We start from the raw sequence: 24,865 nt of genomic DNA on the forward strand, positions 1-24,865 counted from the left end.
TGGCATGGGTGTCCCTCTCCTTGCTGGATGCCCACTCTGGGTGGGGAGGCTGGGTGTACCTCCATCCTGACAGGGGCCTTGGAATTTCCCTCCTAGGCACAGCCCCCCAGAGCCTGCTCTGAATCTGCTCACATAGAGCTGGGGCTGGGGACCAGCCAGGTACCTCCAGATTCCCTCAGTCCCTAGACTGCCTCCCAGGGGAGCCCCTTGGGTCACCCCAGTTTGCAGATGAGCAGGCTGTGTGCCCAAATGGTCAGGTTATCACGGAAGTCCTCGTAGCTCAGAGGCACCGGGGCTGGGCCAGAGCCCAGGCTGCCTGAGGCATCTCCAGTCTGAGCCGTGCGCTCCACACTTGCCTGCTCCACCCACCCCAGCACACGGCTCAGTGTCCCCAGGGGCAGCAGGCACCAGGGCACCTTGCATCAGAGCAAGGCAGATGGGGTGTGAGACCACGCCCGGCTCAGGAAGGGTGCTCGGAGCAGCAGGGAGAGCTCACAGCACAGACGCACCTGATGGCTGACGTGGCAAACACCTGCCCCTTGGAGCCCACGCAGAGGACCACCATGGAGGCCACGACCACGATGAGGTCTGTGGGGTACAGGGGAGAGGTAGCTTGTCATGATTGTCACCAGCCAGGGCTCCAGGAAAGACCACACCCCCTGCTCTCGTCTAGGGAAGGGGCTTGCCGGTTAGGCCCTGATGACGGGGGACGTGGGAACACCTTGTATAGGGATCCAGGCAGCACCTAAACTGGGAGACCCAAGCCCTGTCCTGGCCACATGGAGCCTCCAGCCCAGGCTAGGCCCCGTGCTGAGCCCTGCAAGGGGCTAGAAAGGGCAGAGCCTCAGGCCTGGACCACGGTTCTCAGGCCACCGAGGGCGACTGGCCCACCATGAAGCTCTGCTGGGCTGCGAGGCTCGTGGGAATCTGCGAGGGACCAATCCCTTACCCCCAACACCGTGATCAACGTCTTAGTGCAGAGGTGGCGGGGGACTGCAAACGCTCCCGTGCTGGGTCCCAGGCAGTCACCCCACTGCTGGCCTTGGGGCTCCCCAGTCCTCAGGGGACTCTATCTGGTGGGGATCCTTCCTGGTCTGGAAACCTGGGCGTGACCTCCACAGGGCAGGCGTGACTCACCGATGATGGAAATGGGCTTCCGGGCAAAGCGCAGCCGCCCCCAGAGGCCCACATACTTGCTGCGGCAGCCAGCCGACCAGAGGCGGACCATGTACTCTGTCCCGAAGAACACCACCAGCACGATCTCCTGCGGGGACAGGGTGGGGCGCTCGCTGCAGACAGGCTCGGCCTCAAGAGACCTCAGACCCCGAGACCTGTTTGGACCCAGCCACACTGGGAGCCTCCGCTGAAGGACACCCCAAGAACAGCAGGCCCAGGTCCTGGCCCATTAGGGATGGTGATGGCTGCGCACAGAGGCCCTGGAGGGCTGAGCAGCTTAAGCTCACATCCACAGGCAGTGGAACCCAGGTGAGGCTGCAGCGCTCAGGCCAGGCCTACCTGGGCCAGAGGAGGCCCCATGCCAGGACCCCCGCCTGGGCTAGAGGGGGCCCCCTACCAGGAACCCCGGGGGCCCTCTGTGAGAAGTACTTTCGCACGAGCTCCAGCCCCGGGCAGCCTCACAGCTGGTCTTTGAGCCTGGTGTACCTGGGGTGGGGGCAGCCTCTGGACCACTTTGCCTTTATAGGGAGTCATCTGCCCCCTCCACACCCCCATGCCCCCTCAACTCCACCAACACCAGAGGGCAGAGGTTCCTGGAGGAGTGGGAAGAAGACCCTCAGAGCTGGATCCCGCCTTCTAGGCACAGGAGTGGGAACCTGGGCCTCAGTGTCCTTGGCTGTGAAGTGTGGATGCAGCAGTGGCAGGATCAGCAGGCATGGGCGGGGACTTGCTGCCCAAATGCAGTTTTCATGTGAAGTGCAGCCCGCCGTGACGCTGAAAGCACAGCGGCCGCCTGCAGGCTTGCGCCCCACACCCAGGCAGCCGGGGTGCAGGGGAGGCCCTCAGGGAAGGCACGTGAGGCTGGAAGATGAAACCAGCCCCTACGTGTGGAAGGTGCTAGCCACACAAAGCCACGAAACCACAGGCATATGGCGTCTCAGGCTTGCTTCCAGCGAACTCCTGCCTGTCTTCCCTCAGAAGCTGGGCCCAGTAGGGGACTTCTTCTCCCACCGGGTGACGATGGCTGGTCTTGTTCCCATGCCACGGCCCCACCAGGGCGTCCACTATGAGTGGTCGGCTGGACACTGCCATCGCTGGCTCCCAAATGTTATTAATTAGGACAGAATGATACACCATCCGGCACGTGTTTAGGGTAAGCCCAATGGCTAAGAGGAGACACAATGGGAACTTAGCTACTTTCCTTTTCCGAAAATGTTTTTCGCTCATGGTGTCAGATCCTTCAGGGGTGAGGGTGTGTGCTGTCAGTGCATACGGGAGATGGCGGGGCTGTGAGGTAAAGGGTCTGGACACTTGCAGTCTCCGTGGCCTCATGGGGGTTCGGGTCTCACCTCTGTCCTCAGCTTCTGGGGACAGGGGCTTTGGCTGAGGTCTGGCTGAGCTCCTTAGGAAAGAGGCTACCTTGGTTTTATCCACCCCCATTTCCCAGGCCCCAGGACAGCACCTTCTCCGGCCAGTGCTCAACACAGACATACTGAATGAACGAATGAAGGAAGAAATGAATGAATATTCCAAAGAGCTGGCCTAGAGCTCTCTGGTGGCAGGAACTCTGTCTCGTCGGTTTTTGCCTCTGAGAACCTGCCCTGTAGGGAGGCGGGCCTGGACACAGTAACGCCTGCCTGTGTTTGGTTGTTGTGAAAAAGGACAGAAACACGGAGCTCCAAGTCCCCGAAGCTGAGACAGTGCCCATGGCGGCACGGAGGCTGGCCTGCCCAACCTCTGGTGGCCTCGGTGGGGAGGCATCGCAGCTCCCAGTCCAGCTCTGCTGACCCATACGCCACCCAGCAGACTGGTCCTTAGCAGGGTTTTTCTTGTTTAGATGTACTTTAATTTTTAATATTTGTTTTTGAGACAGAGTCTTGCTCTGTCGCCCAGGCTGGAGTGTAGTGGCATGATCTCTGCTCACTGCAACCTCTAGCTCCCAGGTTCAAGTGATTCTCCTGCCTCAGCCTCCTAAGTAGCTGGGTTTACAGCCACACACCACCACGCCTGGCTAATTTTTTGTATTTTTTTTTTTTTTTTTTTTTTAGTAGAGATGGGGTTTTGCCAACATTGGCCAGGCTGGTCTCGAACTCCTGACCTCAGATGATCCACCCACCTTGGCCTCTCAAAGTGCTGGGATTACAGGCGTGAGCCACCGCGCCCAACCTTGTTTTGATGTACTTTAAAAATTACTTAAATACCTTCTCCAGCCGTGTCCAGGCAGGCCTGAAGTGCTAAATGTGTCTTAAGTTATACCTTTAAATAAATAAGCAACCACTGGGGGTTGCTGTGGATAGCTGCATGTCTTTCTAACATTCTCTTGACCTCACACTCAGGGAACCTGTTTAGAGGCTGGCCTTCCGAGATGGCAGGACTCCTGCCTTGTGGGACATGGTGGTAGGAATAATTAAAAACAACGCTGATCCCCAAATCTGGCTGGATGTGGGAAGGCGGTGCAAGGTCCTGTGGCTGGGGAGGCCCCGCTTGTCGGGTTAATTAGGCTGGTGCTGCTGGCAGGCCAGGAAGGAGCCAAGGAAAAGTCCCTTCACCATCTCTAGGCTGGAAACAGCCAGATGGAATGTTTGCTCAGAGATAAAACTATCTCCACCACCATCAGCTTCAAACACTTTCCTGGGCTGTGCGGGAGACCACAGGTTGCTCACACGCATCTGGGAACAGGGAGGAGGGGTGGTCCCCCACGCCATGCCGTGGCCCATTCCCAATTCAGGGGACCACACCCCTAATCTAAAGCAAGCTCACAGAATGGCAGGCCCGCCTTCCCCTGGCTCCAGCAGTCTAGACCCCAGATGAGTGATGCGCTAGCCACCCTCCTCACTCTGGGTTCATCTGTATTTGCCGACTTGGCCCTAAGCTCCAAAGGTGAACTAGAGAGCCCTCAGGCTCTTCCCCAGAACCTGCAAGCGTTCGTCACTGCTCCCTTGTCCCCCTTGCTCAAGCAGCTGCCATAGCTCCTGCTGTCCACACTGAAGGTGGGAGTCTAGGGCTGTCCCTGAGGCCGCCTTCCCAGGGGCTCACAGCCCAGTCTTTCCCAGAGCCTCCCATGGGCCCCAGGTGCTCCCCATGGCTGGGGCGCCCCTGCCTCCTCAGGGCTCTGTGTCTGGAGTGCTCTCTCCCTCCCCCATTCTGCCCCCTGGGTTCCCCCAGCCTCCTCAGGCCAGCTCAGCACCCCCAGCCCCAGCCCCAGCCCCAGCCCCAGCCCCAGCCCCTCTGAGAGCCCCATCCACCACACGGGCAGAACCAGGGTGTTTTCCGACTCCCCGACCGATCACAGGGCCAGCCCCAGGGCCTCTGAGGGGCACCCAGCATCATCCAGCCCCACAAAGCGCCTGTCACAAGATCTATGTGGCGCCAGCAAGCCCCCCGGGTCAAGGATGAAGTGCCCTGGGACGCTGATGGAGTGCGGCCCTGAGCCCTGCCCCACAGATACGAGGAGAAGAGCCGTCCTTGGTCTCCACTGAGACCACAAACAGACCAAGGGGACAGAGAGGCCCCTCCCTCCCTAGTCACTCTGCTTCAGACTAAAGCAAGGCCGCCTCCTGGCTGCAAAGGGGCCTCAGGGCCGGGCACAGAGACGTGCACAGAACAAACACAGACCAGCGTCACAGGGTGGTGGCCTCTGCTCACATCTTACGGAGGAGGAAAGTCAGGCTGGGAAAGGTCAGGGTACCCGCAGCTCAGGGGAGGGAAGGCGGGTGTCCACGGCAGAGAGAGCCCCCCGGGACAATATACAGGCATCCTCAGGTGTGGGAGTGAACACGGCAGGAGAGGCCAGGCCTGCCATGGAGGGCTGACCACTCTCATGCATAGACACCACTGGGGGCCACGTGGGCACGGCAGTGGTTCCGGAAGCGGCCCTGTTACTGCAGGATGAGTGGGTGCAGGCCAAAGGCTGAAGAACCCTTGGCAAAGGGAACCTAGACATGAGATGAGGACCCCAGGCTGTGAATGCGGCCCTGGGAGGGAGAAGGCCCCCAAGAGGGGCTCCAGAGCCACCAGCCCCGCTAAGGGACGGGAAGGTGTCTGGACCCTGTGAGGCGAGGCAGGGAAGACAGGCCTGGGCCTCACATGGCCGCCAGTCCCACCAGCCACCCCGCCTCTGCCTTGGTGGTCATCCAGTGGGCAGCCGGGCAGCTGGAGAGTTGAGTCTGGCCTGGCGGGAGGGTGTGGGTGTGACATGGTCCCAAGGTGGGTGCGGGCGCCAGAGCCACCAGGACCACAGCAGGCCCCTTCCTCCAGACCCAGAGAGGGGCCGGGGACGAGGATGATCGGGGTGAGGAAGTCAAACCCTGTGGGTTCTGCCCTTCCCCGAGACACCGTCACAGAAGCAACAGAAAAGACATGTGAAGTGGGAAGAAACCCTGGCTGAGGCCCCTGCCCCTCCACAGGGGACCCACTCGTTCCACTGTGTGCTTTTCTGGCAAGGCCTGGAAGCAGATCTGTTTCTGGGTCCTTGTCCCCCAAAACAAGATAGGCCATGGGTCCTGCCCACAAGCCGGCCATCCCACCCTGTACCCCCAGCTCCGTTCCATGAATGTGAACCACGTCCCTCCCGGGGTGTGTTACACATTGGCTCTCGGGGGTATTATTTGTGTGATTTAAAATCATTTAAAAAAAGAACAAAGTTCCTAGCAACTCAATTTTTTAAAAATAGGCCAAGGACTTGAACAGTCATTTCTGCAGAGAAGATACACAGATGGCCAACAGGCCCACGGAGAGGCGCTCAGTGCCACCAATCATCAGGGAAACGCACAACCAGACCACAGCGAGGTGCCTCCTCTCAGCCGTGAGGGTGGCTTCCACCCCAAACAGAGTGATGAGTGCTCCCAAGGATCCAGAGAAGTCGTGGCCTCGTGCACCGCTTGGGTAAATGGAGAACCTGCCGTTGCCGTGGGACACGTGAAAACGTGGAATGACAGCCACCCGATTTTGCTGTGATCCTAACACTGCTCTAACAAACAGTCTATTCAAATAATACGCCAGAAAAAAAAATACAGAGTTACTGTATGACCCAGCAGTTCCACTCTGGAGTCTGTCCCCAGCCTCTTTAAAGGAGAGCCACACACACCCATGTCCACGGCAGCACATTCACAAAAGCCAAACAGAGGGAGCAGCCCAGGGTCCCCCAATGCGCCGACGGGCCTCTGAGGAGGGATTCGGTCTTAAAGAGAAAGAGAATTCTCACACAGGCAGCAACGTGGAGGAACCCTGAAGACACTAGGCTCAGTGAGATGAGCCAGTCACACAAGGACAAAAGCTATCTGATTCCACTCACACGAGGTGGCCACAGTCATCAAATTCACAAAGGTAGAAAGTAGATGGTGAGTGTCAGGGGCTGGGAAGGGGGAGCGGGCAGTGAGTGTTTAATGGGGACACAGTTTCCTCGGTTTTGCGGGATGAAGAAAGTTCTGGAGCTGGCTGGTGGCGATGGTCACACCGAACTGTGATCTTAAAAAGGGTTAAAATGGTAAAATATATTTTTATTTTACTTATTTTATTTTGAGACAGAGTCTCACTCTTGCCCAGGCAGGAGTGCAGTGGCACCATCTCCGCTCACTGCGACCTCCGCCTCCTGGGTTCAAGTGATTCTCCTGCCTCAGCCTCCTGAGTAGCTGGGATTACAGGCGGACACCACACCACATCTGGCTAATTTTCTTGTATTATTAGAAGAGAGGGTGTTTCACCATGTTGACCTGGCTGGTCTCAAACTCCTGACCTCAGGTGATCCTCCTGCCTCAGCCTTCCAAAGTGCTGGGATTACAGGCATGAGTCACTGTGTCTGGCCCTGTATTTCACCATACTGTTAAAGAAGAATGTGGTTGTCAGGAACCAGGAGAAGGGGAATGGAGATGGTTTTCCTTTTGAGGTGATGAAAAAGTTCCGGAACTGGGGACACATGTTGGTTGCACCATCTTGCGAATGTACTAAATGCTACCAAATTGCACACCGTGAAATGGTTGAAATGCTGAATTTTAAGATTACGTGTGTTCTCTGATGCTGAAATGAGTGCCTGTAGGGGCCCTGGCCCACGGCGGTTCCTCACCTGGGCTCCCACTGCCCAGGTGTCCCGAAAGGATTGTGCGGGCCTTCAGGGCCCCCCAGCGGCCTGAGTCTCTGCCTCACTCCAGCTGCGGTCCTCTGCAGCTGTCCTTGAGCCTTTAGTTCTTAATCTTCACTGACTATTGTTAGTTCAGCATTAAACAAAATAGCTAAGCACAAGCCATTTGTCAATTGCAAAATGGCACGCAGACCTTGAGCCCTCTCAGGATGAAGGCAAAAACAAATACGAGGCTCTGCAAAGGGCCCTAGCTGGAGAGCACAGGGAAGTCGTAAACTTCCTCCGGAACATTGACAAGACGCGTTGAGTGGATCTCGGTGCCATCCTTCACAGAGGGTCCCGGGTGCCAGCGGGACGCCCTAAGGCACAGTCACTGCCTCTGACGGCTTCACTGTTGATACTGAAATCTTGTCCTCTGGCAGACAGACACCGGGACCCTCACGCTCAACCCAGAGGAAGTCAGTGTGTGGTGCAGAAGGAAAATGGAAGTTCAAGGTCACACAGAAGTAGACACACGGCCCCGCACGCAGGCCGGCCCCATGCTGGTTTCCGGCGTTGTGGGGTTACGGCGGCACAAACAGATCTGTCCAAAGCCGGAGGGCCAGCAAGGGTTTAGCAAAGCAGGTGCTTATCTGAGATTTTTAGTCTCCGAGTTCGCAGAGGGGGAAAGGTCACACATTGGCTTAAACGTGTTGCGGCCAGCCACGGTGCTCTCTGAGAAGGCTGAAGGTCGGCCCGGCCATCTGATCTATTGTTTTGCTCTTATCAGTTGGCGAATCTGCATCATTGCGAAGATTTTCTGGGTTCAATGTGTTTAGAAGTTCCAGGCTGCCGGAACCACATGATTTAGGACCCTAGAGAAGGTCCCTGCGCCAATCAATCACATGGGAAGGATCGCAAGGCAGCCTGAAATAACTGGTTCTGACCAGCTGCGCTCACATCCTGTCTTTCTGGATGAAATATACAGATTTTTTTTACTAAACAATAAAGGAAGCTTCATAGACCCTTATCGTGAGGACTTAGTGGCTCTGACATTGCTTTTCTATTATCTCCTTTGTCTATTTTAGTGTCTCTGATGTTACTGCTCTACAATCTCTTTAAAGGAAAATTAATTTTAAAGAGGCTGGAAGATGAAGATTAAATACCAAGGATCAGAGCTGAGCTTCATGGAAGGGGCCAGGGTCAAGGACGCAGGAACACAGCCAGCCTCCCAGGCGCCCGGGCAGACTAGGCCTGGGGACCTTCCACTAGAACCAGGAACTCCCCCACCCCCCGAAAAGACGGAGATCAGTGCGCACACTTTTTAGGAGACAATATGGCCTTATCAGGCCGCGATGGGGCAGACACAGGGGCTAGGCTGGGGGTGCTGTGGGGACCCAGGGTTAGGTTTTCGCTCCCCCGCCCCATAGCTGGGAAGACAGGGGTCGGGCCTGCGCTGAGCCAGGCGCTTCCCTGTGGGGGCAGTGGTCCCCACAGCATAGAGCCCGCCTGGCGGGCTTTGAGGCCAGCTGTTCCAACTCCACACCGGCCCAGCCCTGATAAGCCACAGAGAAAGCCAGGCTTGCGCTCCCAGGAGGGTCAGCTGGCCGGAGGGCGATGCAGGCACTCAGGCAGCTCAAAGCGCCCTTTGTCCCAGGGCCTGCCTGTGGCCAGCTGCTCCCAGCCGCCAGCCTGTGCTGAGAGCCTGTGGGCCCCCCGGTGACGTGCTGGGCACAGCTGGGGCCCTCAGTCCACACTAGCCACCCCCCTCGCCCCCACCCCCCGGGGAGCACCAGTCCCCCACCCTGCCCGATGTAGCCTGGCCTGGGGCAGGCACCACAGTGGGGCCAGCCAGGCCCACGTAGGATGCACAAGCCACGGTGCCGAGGGTGACGGTCGGGGTCCGGCTTCCTTGTCCCGGCCCTACTGCTGGGAGGCTGACCCTGCCCTGTCCCGGCCCTACTGCTGGGGAGCTGACCCTGCCCTGTCCCGGCCCTACTGCTAGGGGGCTGACCCTGCCCTGCCACAGCTCCTCTCCTGCCAAGTGTCCCCTTAGTTGGGGCACAACTGGGGTGCCACGCTGAGCCAGCCTGTTACTCTGGGGCTGCAGCCCTCTGCTCAGCTGCTTCCCCAGGCCGCATGGAACATGCAGCCTGCGACCTTGACTGGGGCCCTCCATGTCCCTGCTGAGGCCCTGGCTGCCTGAGTCCCTGGCTGCTCAAGACCTCAGCTACCCAAGGTAGCCTGGAACAGGCCCACTTCCTCGGAGGGGAGGGCCTCTGTGCCCTGCACAGCTGGCTCCAGGCAGCCAGGGTTGGCACTGGAAGTATGGTAGGGGGTACCTGCTACCTCAACCAGGCCCCCTGAGAGCCCCCCGTCCCACATATTAGCAAGAGTAAAGATGGCTAAGCAGGAGGAGGATGGGTACAGGACAGGAGCGGCCTGGGGTGAGTTGGCAGCCCCGTCCCAGGCAGGGAACCCAGACGAGCAGCTCAGCCACTCTGAGCTCAGCGGCCATATCTGTAAAACGGGGGCACGAGCAATACCCACCTCCTGGGACTGTGGAGAGGGCGCAACGAGAGCACTGTCTTGGGCTTGCGGAAACGCCACGGGAATGGGGTAGAGGGAAGGAGGGGGTCCACATGCTCAAGAGGAAATCGATCTCATTGAGGGGCAGGGTCTGAGCACAGGTTGGGCAGAGACTCTCACACAGGAGAGCCCCGCTGACCTGACGCCTTGTCCCGTGCTGGCCCAGCTGCCTGGAGCCCCCTACGTCAACTGGCCTTCCTGGCTGTAGAAGTTCCTACCTGTCCACAGTTCCAGGCTGAGGGTTCCTGTCTGTCCCACAGGGGGCCACTCAGCCTTACCTCCCTGCTGTGAAGCGCCCCCATCCACTGCTGCCCCTGCCCCTGCCCGGGACCCTTCCTTTCCTGCAGGTCTGTCCTGGTCTCCCCCAGAGCACCCTAAAGCCTTCTCCACCTGCAAGCCCAGTGCTGAGACCAGCTCACTACCCACCCTGTGCCCAAAAGCCTGCTGAGAAACTTCAGGCAGGGGACAGGTGTGTCTCCTTCCCAGGCACCTGCCTTGTGGGTGCTGTACTCGGGTGTGGAAGGGGAGGCTGAGGGGCCCATAAAGACCTGCACACCCCCACTCTGGACATCGACCCCTGTGTTGGGGATGCTACTGTCTCCCTGCAGGCTGTACATCAGCACCCACCATTCCTCCAGGGTGGACATCATCCCCCTGCTCCCCAAGGCTGGACATCACTCTCCCTCCCCGCCGTTGTCTGAGATGCTGCCATCTCCCCACGGGTGGACATATCCCCCTCCTCCATGTTTGGGACGCTGCCGTCTCCCTGCAGGGTACCTTGAGGGCTCCTCCTGGTCTGGCTTCCCCTCCCTGAAGTTACTGGAACACTTTAGGGGTCCTGGGACTGCAGGAAGACACACCCAGGAAGCCAGCGGAAGCCGCACACCAGGCCCCACCCTGACTTCCCATGGGACCCCAGAGACAGGGAGGAAGGAGCCCCTGCCCAGGAAGGGGGCAGGAGAGCCCCAACCACAGGCCTTCCCTCAGCTGCCGGCCATCTCTGACCTTCAGAGCCAGCTGCTCTGTGTACTTGTCTCCCGGTAAATGACTTTGGGGTGACTCTGGGAGTAACGGGGCCGCTTTCCCTCAAGAACTAGCCCCACTGGCCAGCTGCCCGGGCGTCCCTTCTCCCTGGGGAGCCAGAGAGGCAAGGGGCTTGCTGGGTTGTCACGGGGATGGCTGTTCCCATCCACCGGGCAGCCGGGCCCTGCGAGTGGGCGACAGCTGTCGTCTGGTCCCCCGTCCCGGACACCATCCCGACAGGCGGCGTGAGGCCTAGTGTCCCCTGTGGCCTGTCTGGGAGACTCTTGGAGGCTAAAACCTCAGGAGCTGGCCCTCCCCCTGCCCCATGCTCTACATCCAAGTAGCCACAGGGCATACTCGGGGTATTGACAAGATCCAGGCCTTCCTGCTCCTCCCTGGGCCTGCGTCCACCCCTAGCCTGAGGGGAGCCATGCTCACACATATCCCAGCGACCCTCCAGGCCCAGGGGCTGATTCCATAAGGCCTTGGGTGTGGAATGCATCCTCTCCACGGGCTTCCAGGAAGCACCTCTGGGAAGACTGCCTGGTGGGCTTTCAGAGAGTGAAGAAAGTGCAGTATTTTGCTCAAGAGACACCTCTTGAGCAAACCCTCCCCGCAGGCCAAGGCTCCCCTCTTGCTGAGCCGGTGCCTCCAGCCCTGCCTTGCCCCTTGTCTGCAGCTCTGGGAGTAACTGCAAACTCCCGACATTTGTCACGCAGGTGCCTCGCCTGGGTCTGAGCAGGAGGCACTCAAGGCAGCCGGCCCGTGTGTGGGTATAGCGGGGGAGGGGTTAGCTCAGAAAGGGACCGGGACCACACCCTGGGCCCAACACATTCCTGGGCCCATTATCATTGGGGCCAAATCTTTCCCAGGACTGCTGGCTTCCGGGCCTTGGCCTCTGCATGAAGGCTGCCCACCCACAGTGGGGAGGAGAGGGGCCTCTCGGTAATTTTAATTTCACATATACTGCCAGTGCCTTACTGTGGCTGACTAGAGTTACACGCGTTTCAGGCGGTTTAATGAGGTGCCTCCAGCCCTGGGACCCAGCTCGCTGCACCAGCCGGTGGGGTGGGGGTTCCCGAGCGCGGCCCACTTCCTCCCGCACCTGGGTGTTCTCAAGGTCAGGAGGCGGACACGGGGTGCGGCGGCCACCCGACACCTGCCCGGGGTGGGAGAGGCAGATGGCGCTAGGCAGAGTGCCCACAGGCTGGCCCATCTAATCTCTGCCCCAAACCAGGTTGATTAGCAGATTCTGGTGAAGCAAAAACTATGTGGGCCCCCCACCCTGAGACCCCCAGCACACTGAATCAATCCATCACCTGGCAAGGGGTGAGAACCCGGGAGGCACTCAACAAATGTGTATGCTTACACAACCTGCAATGCACATACTTTATTATTTTTAGGCAATAGATGAATTTCGATCCACGTGGGGGACAACATTTGCAAACGCGGTGGAGTCACCAGTGAGTGAGGCGGGCACTGGCACGGAATTTACAAAATGAAAGCATCTACAGTCAGTGCTGGGGGGCAGCTGGAGTGACATGTGGGCTGGGGCAGGCAGAGGGGCCTCGGTCTCATCACGCCCTACTGGGCCCACACTCCCACGTCCATCTCCTCTTCTTTCTGGCTATTCAGGAGAGTGTTCTTAATTCTCAAATAGTTAAGGGTTTTTCCTTTCTCAATCGTTTACCATTTATTTCTCATGATATTGGGTTTTGATCAGAGAGCATGGCCAGTTAAATCTCAATTTCTTGAGGTAGGTTAGATTTGATTATAGCCACATGAATGGTTGGTTTTGTAAGTGTTCTGCAGACGTAAGGGAAAAAACCACTCCATTATTAGGATTCTAAGTTATAGCGCTTGTTTTAAAGCACAGTCCTGAACTTCTTTGCCAGTCCTCCCCTATTGAACCCGGGCTCTGCAGCACCTGCATTAAGAGAATACGGCCAGGTGGCTCTGCAGTCCCCAGCACTGCCTGTCTCCTGGACCGTTCGTTTCTGGAACTGAGATGTGAGGAATCCATGCAGCCTTGGAGAGGCCCTGAGGAACAGGAGCTTGACCAGCCATGTTGGCACAACACTGTGGACCTCCAGCCCCAGCTGATACCACGCAGAGCGGAGATGAGCCGCCCCACTGAGCCCTGCCAGACTGCCCACTAGCCACCTCAGGCGTGATGACTGTTTTGAAGGTGCCAGATCTGTGGATGGTTTGTTACGTGGCTATATATAACAAGAATAGGAGTCATTTCAAATTACTGTTAGAATCTAGAATTTCTCATGATAATAACATTTAACCATCCACGTCCTCACTTATCTTGTGCCCACTAGGACTGTTCTGTTCTGGAAGAAGCACATTAAATCTCCTCCTATTATCATATTTTACCTTCCTGTCCTTGTAGATTTCCAGTAGGTTTTGCTTTATATATTTTATGTTGTCTGATGCCTTAAACATTACGGCCACGTCTTCTAACAGTGCCTGATCGCATTCACGCTGGTCTCATGTGAGCTTCAGTGTGGACGTGAACCCTGAGCTCCCCGTTCTCTCTTTTCTTCTTTTAGCTGGCAGCTTCTCAGCATCTCTTTGGCCACTCCTTTATTTTTCATCCACCCATTTTGCTTCCCTTTACTTAATTCTACTGAACAACGTATTTGTTATTATTTTTTAAAAGCAGCTGTGGCAGGACCTTCTGTCTTTTGTAGAGGAATTCAGGCCCTTTACATTTGGTGTGAACTCTGCCGTCTTTATATTTGCTATTTGACTCTGTTGCTTCTCTCTTTTGCTTGAGCTATTTAATTGACCACCATGGTATCCATTTTCTTATCTCATGAATTTGAGAGTTTCACTGAACTCTCATTCCACTGGTTCCTTAAACTCATAACCAAGTCTGCTGCTCTCTGAAGACAGTTTCCACCATGGTGTGTTCCCTAAGGCTTTCTCCTCACTCAGATAAGAATTTGCCTGTGACTGCATTTCATCCCTTTTCCCTCACCCCCATCAACGGCTCTGTGGGTGAATCAAGCAACCTCCAACATTGTTTTCATAGTTTAGAACAGGGCTTGACAAGCTTTTTCTCAAAAGCCAGATAGTAAATATTTTAGGCTTTGCAGGCCACGCGATTTCTGTTGCAACAACTCCGGCAGACAATTTTGTGCTGTTATAGCACAAAAGCAGCCAGAGATGAGCCACTCACAAGCACACGCGGCTTGTGCTAATCAAACCTTATGTACACAAATCAGCAGCCAGGTTTGTAGGTTATGGTTTGCAGACCCTCGGATTAAAGAATCCGCTGACAGGTACGCGTTCCTACGGGCTGAACTGTGTCTCCAGCCCCCACAGATTCGTATGTTGAAGTCCTCCCCTCCAGCACACCTCAGAGTGTGACCTCATTTGAAACAGCGTTGCCACAGATGCCATTAGTTAAGATGAGGTTGTCAGGGTGGCCCCTATTCCCATATAACTGTGTCCTCATCAGGCGGGGAACCCTGGACGTGGACTGGCATGCCAGGACAACGCCGTGTGGAGGTGGAGGCAGAGACTGGGTCGATGCATTTACAAAGAACCTTCCACAGCAGCTGGGAGAGGCCTGAACACTCACCCTCACAGCCTCAGAATGAACCCAGCTAGCTGATGCCTGGATCTTGGACTCCTGGGCAGGCAGGGGGCTGTAGCTGGCACCCTGGGGCTCCAGGTCATCAGCAAGCCTAGGCCAGAGGTCTGCTATTCTAGGGTCCCAGGAGAGGTCCAGGCCATCAGCCTCTGGGCTTGAAGCTTCCCCTTCCCAGGAGGGGTCCCTGTGGGCCTAGGAGAAAGAGTGCCCTGTCTCTCCAAGAGGTCCATCAGCCTACCCCTGCCCCACTCCACCAGAAAACCTGGGCTCTGAAGGCAGAACTCAAAGTGCCAGTGGAGGCACTCCAGGCTGACGACCAGCAGAAGGACAGACCAGGAGCGGGAAAATGTGGGTGTGTGTGGGAGGCACCCAGGCTGTGCACAGTCACAAAGCAGGTGGGGCTCCCCACACATCAGGCCCCGAACCCTCTGCGGAGCCCCACAGTTGGCAGCTGCCTCCCAGGAATCATACCCAGGGCCCGGCCGCCCTGCAATTTGTGGTGGGGGAGCCCGTGGCCCGGAGACACCCACGTCTGGCTGCAGACACCATTAGCCGCCCGGCAGGCAGCTTTACACGTATTTAAAGCAAATCCCCCATCTTCCCCAGGCAGGGCTATTTCCGTCTCCAGGCCAGTTAAACGGGGATTTACTTTCAGCCCAGGAACCCCACTGCTGATGGCTGCTAACCCCAAAGTCGGTACACCCCTCTGATCACTGCCTTAGCTGGAACTGGGATGGCGGAGAAAGGGGTGGAGGGGGAGACGTTATTTTTATCTGCCAGGAGGCCAGGCTTCTAAAAATGTCTTGTTTAAGAATTTCACCAGCATTAGAAGTTCAGCAAACCAAAGAGATGAGGCGCTGAGCACCCTTCCTTCGACTCAGGTAGGTGCTGAGAAGGCTCTGCCACTGCCGCCGGGTTGAGCCCTGTTTACTTTAGCAGAGGTTGAGGAGCTGCGGGCGAGGCTGGCCCTTCAGGGGCCTGCGCGGTGCTGGGACCAGAAGACCCGCGGTTATTAAAGGCTGCACTGTTACGTGTGTGTGTGCACGTGTGTTGGCGCGTGTGTGCACGCGGGCCTGACTCGTCTGTTTATGGACTGCTGGGTGCCTCACTCTGATTCTGCAAATCTAGAGATTTTAATGACAGGCGGTGAATTTAAACAGTTTTTTTTTTTCCCCTTTCAGGAATGTTTTAAGGGATTGAGAGGAAATTGTGCACGGATTTTGCTGTTTTAAGAGCTAATATGTGAACAACTTCAGAAGGATGTATGTTGTTTTAGGGCTGGAGTTTACACAGTAAACGGGAGAGTCAAAAGCAGACTTGTCATGGATTTGTAGGGCCCGTCTTCTTAAGTTTCATTCCTTCGAGAAGGGGCTGCCTTCCTGGGGAGCAAAGCTGGAAGGAAACAGCAAAAGTCTGATCTTTGTCCCCTGTGCCCCTCACCGGGTCCTGTTGCAGAATCCCTGGGGAGACAGTGCCCAGTGGGATGGGCAGCGGCAGAGACTGCCCAGCCCAGGCCCCCTCTAAGGGCACTGAGGAGGGTCCTCCTGCAGATGGCTGCATTCGGAGGTCTGGAAACCCCACAGCCCCTAAGCGGTTCAGGAAAGGCATCTCATCACAGCATGGTCTTGTTTTCGAATTTGGGTTGGGGCTTCTGCTCCTTGGGGACACATACCTTCAAAGACATGAACTATCAAAACCTCATCAAGAAGAAACAGACAACTTGATGGCCCTGTATCTACTGACTTTCCAATGACAAACTTTCCCACAAAGAAAACTCCAGGCCCAGATGCCTCTACATGCTCTATCAAATGTTTAAGGGATAAATAATTGCAATCCTACACAAACTCTTCCTAAGAATTGAAGAGCAGGAAATATTTCCCAACTCATTCTCTGATGCCAGTAGCATCTGATGCTAAAACTAGACACAACAGCCAATACGCGGCAGGCAACGCCCTCGTGAGCGCGGGTGCAGCAGCTCCACACGCACCGAAGTCGGTCACATCCGACGGGTGTTTTTAAAATGCATCATGACGGCCAGGCTCGGTGGCTCATGCCTGTAATCCCAGCACTTTGGAAGGTCGAGGCGGGTGACCTGAGGTCAGGAGTTTGAGACCAGCCTGGTCAACATGGCAAAACCCTGGCTCTACTAAAAATATAAAAATTAGCCAGGCGTGGTGGTGGGTGCCTGTAATTCCAGCTACTTGGGAGGCTGAGGCAGGAGAATGGCTTGAACCCGGGAGGCGGAGGTTGCGGTGAGCTGAGATCACACCATTTCACTTCAGCCTGGGCAACAAGAGCAAGACTCCATTTCAAAAAATTTAAAAAAAACCCACAAACACAAATAAGTCAATAAATATAAAAATAAAATAAAAATTCATCATGACCAAGTGGGCTTTGTGTAAGGAATGCAAGGTTGTTTTACTACTTGAAAATCAATCAATGTGCTGCCCCACACTAGCAAATTAAGAAAGAATTTGTGATTGAGATCATTGCAAATTATATGATTATCTCAATAGAGGCAGAAGGAGCACTTGACAAAAATCCAACAGGCATTCTTGACGCACTCTTCATTCCCAGCAAACCAGGAAGAAGAGGAACTTCTTGGCCTGGTAAGTGGCTTCTGCTAAAAGCCCATAGCTCCCAGCATACCCGAAGGGGAAAAACTGTCTCACTTCACCTGAGGAGTAAGACAAGGATATTGGCCCTTGTCCCACTGGCAGACACTGGAGGGTGCATTCAAGCAAAAACAAGAAATAAACAGCATATGGGTTGAAAAGGAAAAAAATAAGACTGACTTAATTTGGGACAACACAATCATCTCCATAGAAAATCCTAAAGAATCTACAAAAAAAAAAGACCCCAAAAACGAACGAACAAGAAACTTTCTCAAACTAGTAAGATGAGCAAAGTCACAATCTGCAAGGTCAATATGCAGGCAAATCAATTGTGTTTCTATCTATCCTAGCAAGAAATAATCCAAACGTGAAATTGAGAAAACAGTATCATTTCAGTAGCTTCAGAAACATAAAATACTTAGCAACAAATCTAGCAAGTTTCGCACCACTGAAAACTACACAATACCGATGAGTGGTGTTGAAGAATATCTAAGGCACTGGAGAGCAAGAGCGTGTTTGTGGATCGGAAAACTCGGTATTACTAGGACGTATATGAGACCACGGTTATCTACATATCCAACGCCACGCCAATCAGAATTCTAGCTGAATTTTTTTTTTTTATTTTGTAGAAATTGACGAACTGATTCTAAGATATTCATGGGAATGTGAAAGGCCTGGCAGAGCAGCACACTTTTGAAAATGAACAAAATTGGAGGATTAACAGGACCTGATTTCAAGGCTTAGCGTAAAAGTCACAGTAATCAAGACAGCGCTCTCCTGGCAGAACAGTGACAGAGTCCAGAAATCGAACCCACACACACGGCCAACTGATTTTCATCAAAGGTGCCAAAGTAATTCAACAGGAAAAAAGTCTCTGGGACAACTGGATAACCACATGCAAAAAAGATTTAACCTCCATCCGTACCTGTCACCATATATAAAATTAAACTCGAAATGAATCACAGATCTAAACAAGAAATGTGAAACTATAAAATTTCTACAGAAAACAGGAGAAAAAAACTTTGTAACCTTGGATTAGGCAAATATTTCTTAGAACACAAAGAACATGAACCCTAAAGAAAAAAAAAAAACCCTGAAGAATTGAACTTCATCAAAATTAAAAACTGCTGCTCTTTTGAAAGATCCTGTTAAGAAAACACAGAGACAAAGCCATGATCGGGAGAAAATATTTGTAAAACAGATCTGGTAAAGGACTGATATCCACAACACAGTCACAACGCTTACAACTCACATTATTATCAGAAGGCAACCTAATTGTTAAAATCAGCAACAAGCTGAACAGACACTCCATCAAGAGATACATGAATGGCAAATACACCCAGCACCATTCGTCACTAGGGAAATACAGATTAAGACTATGACGAGATATGGATCCACACCTTTAGGACGGGCAGGACTTAAAAAGCAGGCACTACTAAGTGCTGGTGAGAATCCATAGCAGCCAGAATGCTCACGCATCAATGGTAAGAGTGAAAAATGCGCCTACCATTTCTCAAAACGGTTTGGCAGTTTCTTTGAAAGGGAATCATGCATCTAACACACGATCTAGCGATGCCACTCCCAGGGATTTACCCAAGAGAAATGAAGACATATGATTACTCAAAAACCTGCACGCAATATTCATGGCAGCTTTAATCATAACAGTTGCAAACTGGAGACAGCTCGAATGTCCATCAGCCTGTGAATGGATAAACAACCTGCGGTACATTTTATCCTTTCCAAATAAAACGAGACAAACTGCTGAATGCAGAGACCATGACACGGGTGGACCTCAAATGAATGATGCTAAGTGACAGAAGCCAGGAACAGAGGCTACACACTGCAGGATTCCATTCACATGACGTTCTGGAAAAGGTGAAACCATAGGGACGGGAAACATGTCCGCATTACCAGGTGCGGGGAGGGGCTCGTCTAGAAGGTACCAGCGAGCTTTCGGGGTGATGGGAATGCCTTGGATCTTGATTTTGGGGATGGCTATAGGACCAGAAATGTTTGCCAGGACTCACAGAACTGGACACCTACAGAGTAGGAGAATTTTCCTGTAATTTAAACCTCCACAAACCTAAAGTCAAAAGAAGAAATTAGAAAATAAGAAAACCTAAGAAATATATGAGTCAATCAACAACATTTTTTAAAGCTGATCTATGTAGAGGAGAAAGGCAGCTATGACCCCACCGAGCCCACCCAGCCCAGCACGGCCTCCCCGGACTCCTGCTACCACCAGAGTCTGTCCTGGGAGCCGCTGCCCCCCTCGAATGGAACATGGGGCCTTTTCTCTGTCTGTGCCGCCACCACGTGGCAGCCTCCCAGGCACCCCTTGCCTGCCGTCTGAGCCCCCAGGTAGCCAGGTGCTGGGTGAAGCCTGGCTTCTGTCCAGGCCTCATACTCAGGACTCCAGCCCTGCTTGTGCTCTGGTCCTGGGCTGAGCCTGGGGCTGCCCTAGTCTCCCTGTGAGGCTCCAGAGCCCCTGACCCAACACCACCTGGGACACTGTCTCTGTTGGCCCCCAACTTGCCACCCCAGTGCCCTTCACTCACTTGTTTTGGGAGGTGCCCCCACTTCTGGTCACTGGGCTCACGTGTTGGTATCTGTTCCTCTCCCCTGCCTGGCACTCTGGCCTCAGCAAGACTGCCCCGGGCCCCTTGTGCGTCAGGCATCAGCACCCAGGGTGGGCAGTGCCCTCAGCTGCTTTCTGGCACCAGGGCCCAGGCATGGAGCTGCCCGGGGAGGAACGTGGGTGTCTGGGCCACCAGAATGCTCCTGGAATGTGGACTTCTCCCACCTTTTACCTACGCCTTTTCATTCAACTCCCAGAGGGACCCTACGAGGAGGCGTGAGGGGTGACGGTGAGGATGCAGATGCCACAGTGTGTTGGAACTTCAGGCGTAGTGGCATGGCTCTGCCCCTGCAAAGACCCCTCACCTGGTGATCAGAAAGGTTCAGACTCTAGGCACACAGCCCAGTCCCAGCAACGACAAAGATAGGCAGGGGAGGGACATGCGCTGCCCTCAGGACGTCCATCCCAGCCAGCTCTGGTCCTCTACAGACAACTCCAGGCACCGCTCATCTGAGCTCTCCACACTGGGACTCAGTTCTGGGATCTGTCCCTCTCAAGGTCCAAACAGCCCCCTGCACCCTGGCCTCCCCGGCTCCAGGTCTACTGGAGGTAGAGCTGGTTCTCCTTCCTGCTCCTCTGTGTGGCTTGTGCTGGGTGGTCGGGGCGGTGGGCAGGGGGCTGAAGCCCCCAGATTGAGTGGTGCAGAAGAAAAAGCCTTAGATTAGTAAAGGGTTAAAGGAAGGGTGTGTTCTGCCCAGCGGTCTCTCTGCCACCCAGGGCCAACCACCGGGAAGGAGGTGCATAGGGCCAGGGGGTACTCATGACTGGGGGCCATGTGCTGCTGCTCACCTCCATGGCCTGCCAGGGATCCCCACACCAGGCCCCGGGGAGCCCAGGGCTGCCCACACGGCACACAGAACGCGTCTTGTTCCCACCCCGGGTGCTTAGGAGGAGGAACCCACCCTCTGGGCCGTGTGGCACGGTCACTGGAAGTGTCCCATGCTCTGCTGTATTTTCTTCTGCCACACTTGGTTCAGACTTTGAGAAACAAAACGTGTTGCAAACAGCAAAAGACGTTCTCAACCTGCCTCCCTGGAAGAAGCCACTATCTTTCTACCTGTGCTTCTATGCTCACGAGACACGTGCAGTCAGGACGAAGACGCGTGACCCTGGGACCTCAGGTCTGAGCTGCCACCTGCCTGCTGCCACCTTATCCTGGGCCTGGCCTCTACCAGTCAGAGGGGCGGCATTAGGGCTGAGTCACACCAAGCCAGGCTGCACGCTCCTGTCATGCAGAGCAAAACCCTAAGTCCCCTCAGAGTTGCCCCAAGCGCTCACCAGGTCCTGCCACCTCCCTGACCTCATCCCTGCCACTCCCTGCTCCCCTGTCTCTGAATGCTATGGGCTCCTCACAGCTCCCTCCACTGGTGCCAGGCACATGCCCCATCTGGGTCCTGGTATGTGCCATGCTCTCTACCAGGAATGGTTGCCCCTGAAACCCCAACATCTGGACCTTCACCTCCATACAGAGACTTGCAGTCCCTGCTCACCAAGGCCACCCGGCCGCTCCACTGAGAACTGCCGCCTTCCGCTTCCACGTCGGTCATCATTTCTTAGCCTCTAAGTCATCAGCAGGCCATCCAAGGTTTTGGGGTCTGAACTTATAAAAGATAGAAATGGAATCACCTTATTGTTTGTGGGGTAGGCACTGAGTGGGAGTTAAGGCAGATCAATAAAAACAGTAAGCCAGACAGTAAAGGGTTAATGGAGAAACCAGGGACTAAAGAAACTGTAAAAGGCTTAAGTATAAAGGCAATTATTAGGACAAAAATCCAGGCTGGGTGCACTTTGGAAGGCCGAGGTGGGCGGATTACTTGAGGTCAGGAGTTCAAGTCCAGCCTGGCCAACATGGTGAAACACTGTCTCCACTAATAATACAAAAAAAATTAGCCAGGTATGGTGGTGCACGCCTGTAATCTCAGCTACTTGGGAGGCAGAGGCATGAGAATTGCTTAAACCCTGGGAGATGCGGGTTGCAGTGAGAAAGACGGTGCCACTGCACTCCAGCTCGGGCGACAGAGTAAAACTGTTACCCCAGAATAAATAAATAAATAAAAAATACAAACCCACAATTATCCAAATGTTTTTTTAAAAAGAAAGAAAACTACCACAGCAACCATGGCAAAATACACAAAATTATAAAAGACAATGACCGAGGGGAGACCAAGAACACCAGTTATACGAATAAATGCAAATTAGCTTTACTTATTAGGAGGAAAACAGTTTGACTCACAAAATAACACTCAACTCCATGCTTCATATGCAAAACATGTTTTGAGTCTAAACACACAAATGGTTTAAATGTAAATGAATAAAATATATACCATGATAACAATGATAAAGATAAAAAGCCAGAATAGCTGTATTAATTCAGACAAAGCAGATTTCAGAACAAGCCAAGTGACCAGGGATGAAGAGGCAGTTTCATGATGACAAACGTGTTGATTTCTGAAGAGGACATAACAATCCTAAATGCTAATGCAAGAACAAAGCTTCAGAATACACTGAACACATGGTGTACTTGTATTGAAATATCATACGTACTCCATAAATATGTATAACTACTGTGTGTGCACAAGAATGAGAAATAATGTAAAACAAAGAACTACATTAAACAAAAACTACTAGAACTACAGGACAAAGAGACAAATCCACAAATATACTCGGAAATTCTCACATCCCTCTCTCAAGAATTAATAGAACAAGTAGATACAAAATCAGGAAGGCTGTCTCCTGACTAATGTAGACGTGGACAATGCCATCAGCCACATTCGTCTCGTCGACATTTATAGAACAGTCCTCTCCACAACAGCAGTACACACTCGTTCCAAGTGCACAATGGAGTATTCACCAAGATAGATCATATTCTGGGCCATAAATCAAGTCTTAATATATTTTAAGAGAGCAAATCCTATTAAGTATTTTCTATAGCCATAAATGAATTAAAGTAGAAGTCAGTAACAGAAAGGTATCTTGAAAATCCCTAAATGTTTTAGATACACTTAAATAATGCATATACCAAAGAAGAAATTAAAAAAGAAATTAGAAAACATTTTAAATGGGATTAAAAAAACCACAAACTCTGTGGATATAACTAAAGGGAGATAAATTGATAACACCAAGTGCCTGTATTAGAAAGGAAAAACGATCTTTAATCAATGACCTCAGCTTCCACCTTAAAAAACTGTCAAAAGGAGAGCAAATTAAAACTAAGTAAGCGAAATAAAATACTTAAAAAGAAATTAAACAAATAACCAAAAAGAAAAAAATTAATAAAACCCAAAGCTGATTGTTTGGGATCCACAACATTGCCAAAACTTGAGCTGACTGGTCACACACACACACAGAGGCACAGAGTATCAGTATCAGGAATGAGAGGGACATCGCTACACATTCTACAGCTGTTTAAAGGGTAAATAACAGAATATTCTGAACAACTTTATGCCAATAAATTTAACGAACATATTCTTTCAAACACACAAAATACCAAAGCCCGCTCAAGAAGCAATCAATCACCTGAATAGGACGACTAGGTCAATTTCAAATCTAGTTAACAATCTTCTCATCAAGGGCGGTTCAGGCCTACCTAAGCAGCTTTCCTGATGGAGTGCACCAAACACAGAGGGAAGAGATAAAGGCAATTCCACACAAACTCCTCCTCTAAAGGGAGATGGAGCACTTCCCAGCTCATTCCCTCATGCCAGCATTACTCTAATCGCAAAGCTAAAGACGTTACAAGAAAATATTGACAGTATCCCTCACAAACCTGGATACGGAAGTTGTTAGCGAAATTTTAACAAGTCAAGTCCAACGATATACAAAAAGAACAATACAACATGGCCAAGTGGGGCTTATCCAGGAATACAAGGTTTAACCTGTGAATACGAATCAGTATAATTTACCATATTAACAGACTGAAGAACCACATGATCATATCAAAAGATGTATAAAACAGCATTTGGCAAAATTTAACGCCCATTCATATTGAAAACTCTCAGCAACAGTACTAGAGGTGATGTTTCTTTAACCTGGTAAAGGTATCTATGGAAACCCAGAGCCAACATCACACTTGATGGTGAATGACAATGTGTTTTTTTTAAGGCTGGGGACGCAGTAGTGTCCACTTCTACGGGACATTATGGTGGATGAGCTACCCAGTGCGATCAGGCAAGAAAAAGAAAGAAACAGGCCTCCGCATTTGAAAAGAAGAGGTAAAAGTGTCTATTCTCAGAAAACATTATTAATGTAAGGAAATCGATGGAATTCATGTTTTCAAAAGCCACTAGAACAAACGAGTGAGTTTAGAAACGTTGCAAGATTCAAGATAAATCTGCCAGAATAAATTTCAGTTCTAAATTAGAATACCATGGATAAGAGCATAAAAATATGAAATACTTAGGCATTTCACAAAAGACGTATAAGATGTATACACTAAAAACTATAAAACATCTCTGACAGAAGTTAAAAATCGAAGTCAGTGGTGTATAACCTCATATATATGAGCTATACAACCTTACATGTATAAGAGATATCAAACACATACATATGAGATATCAGAGGATTCAATATTGGTAAGATGTCGATTCTCCCACGTTAATCTTTAGGTTTAATGCAACCCCAAACAAAATTCTACCAGGCTTCTTTGTAAAAATTGGTAAGCAGCTTCCAAAATTTATATGTAAATGCAAAGGACCCAGAACAACCAAAACAACTTGGAAAAGCAAAATAAAGTTGGATAAATTCCCTGAACTGCTTTGAAGGCTTATTATAGAGCTGTAACAGTCCCAGTGTGTGACTGGCACAAAGACAGATCAATGGATCACGGCAGAGTGTCCAGAAAGAGACACTTTTGTGATAAATTAAACCTTTTAAAAGGAGTCAAGATGATTCAATGGACAAAGGATACTCTTTTCAACAAATGGCACTGGACCAGCCATCCATAAGAAAACCACACGAATCTCCACCTATGTTTTACATGACATAGAAAAATTCATTCAAAATGCATCCTTAGGCCTAAATGTAAGCACAAAGATTATGAAACTACTAGCAGAAAGTCCTAGTAACTAGGTGTTTGGTAAACATTTCTTAAATATAATGTGAAAAGCATGAAAAATATTTAAAAGGAAAAAGCAATACATTTGACTTCATAAAGTTGAAAATGT

At 52.4% G+C, this 24,865-nt stretch overlaps 1 protein-coding gene across 2 annotated transcripts in view; it reads right to left on the minus strand.

Annotated features, from left to right (window-relative positions):
* The window catches only part of KCNQ1 (potassium voltage-gated channel subfamily Q member 1), a 388,699-nt gene that overhangs the window by 273,265 nt on the left and 90,569 nt on the right, over positions 1-24,865 (minus strand). For both annotated transcript variants that reach the window (XM_021676961.2, XM_021676962.2), the window contains exons 3-4: positions 1,138-1,264; positions 510-588 (exon numbers count right to left, since the gene is read on the minus strand). In XM_021676961.2, the coding sequence (XP_021532636.1) occupies positions 510-588; positions 1,138-1,264 (206 nt within the window). The remainder of the gene's footprint in view (positions 1-509; positions 589-1,137; positions 1,265-24,865) is intronic.

The sequence above is a fragment of the Aotus nancymaae genome, unplaced genomic scaffold, assembly GCF_030222135.1.
Source record: "Aotus nancymaae isolate 86718 unplaced genomic scaffold, 86718_ANA_hifiasm-v0.15.2.pri h1tg000106l, whole genome shotgun sequence".
Classification (NCBI taxonomy): Eukaryota; Metazoa; Chordata; class Mammalia; order Primates; family Aotidae; genus Aotus; species Aotus nancymaae.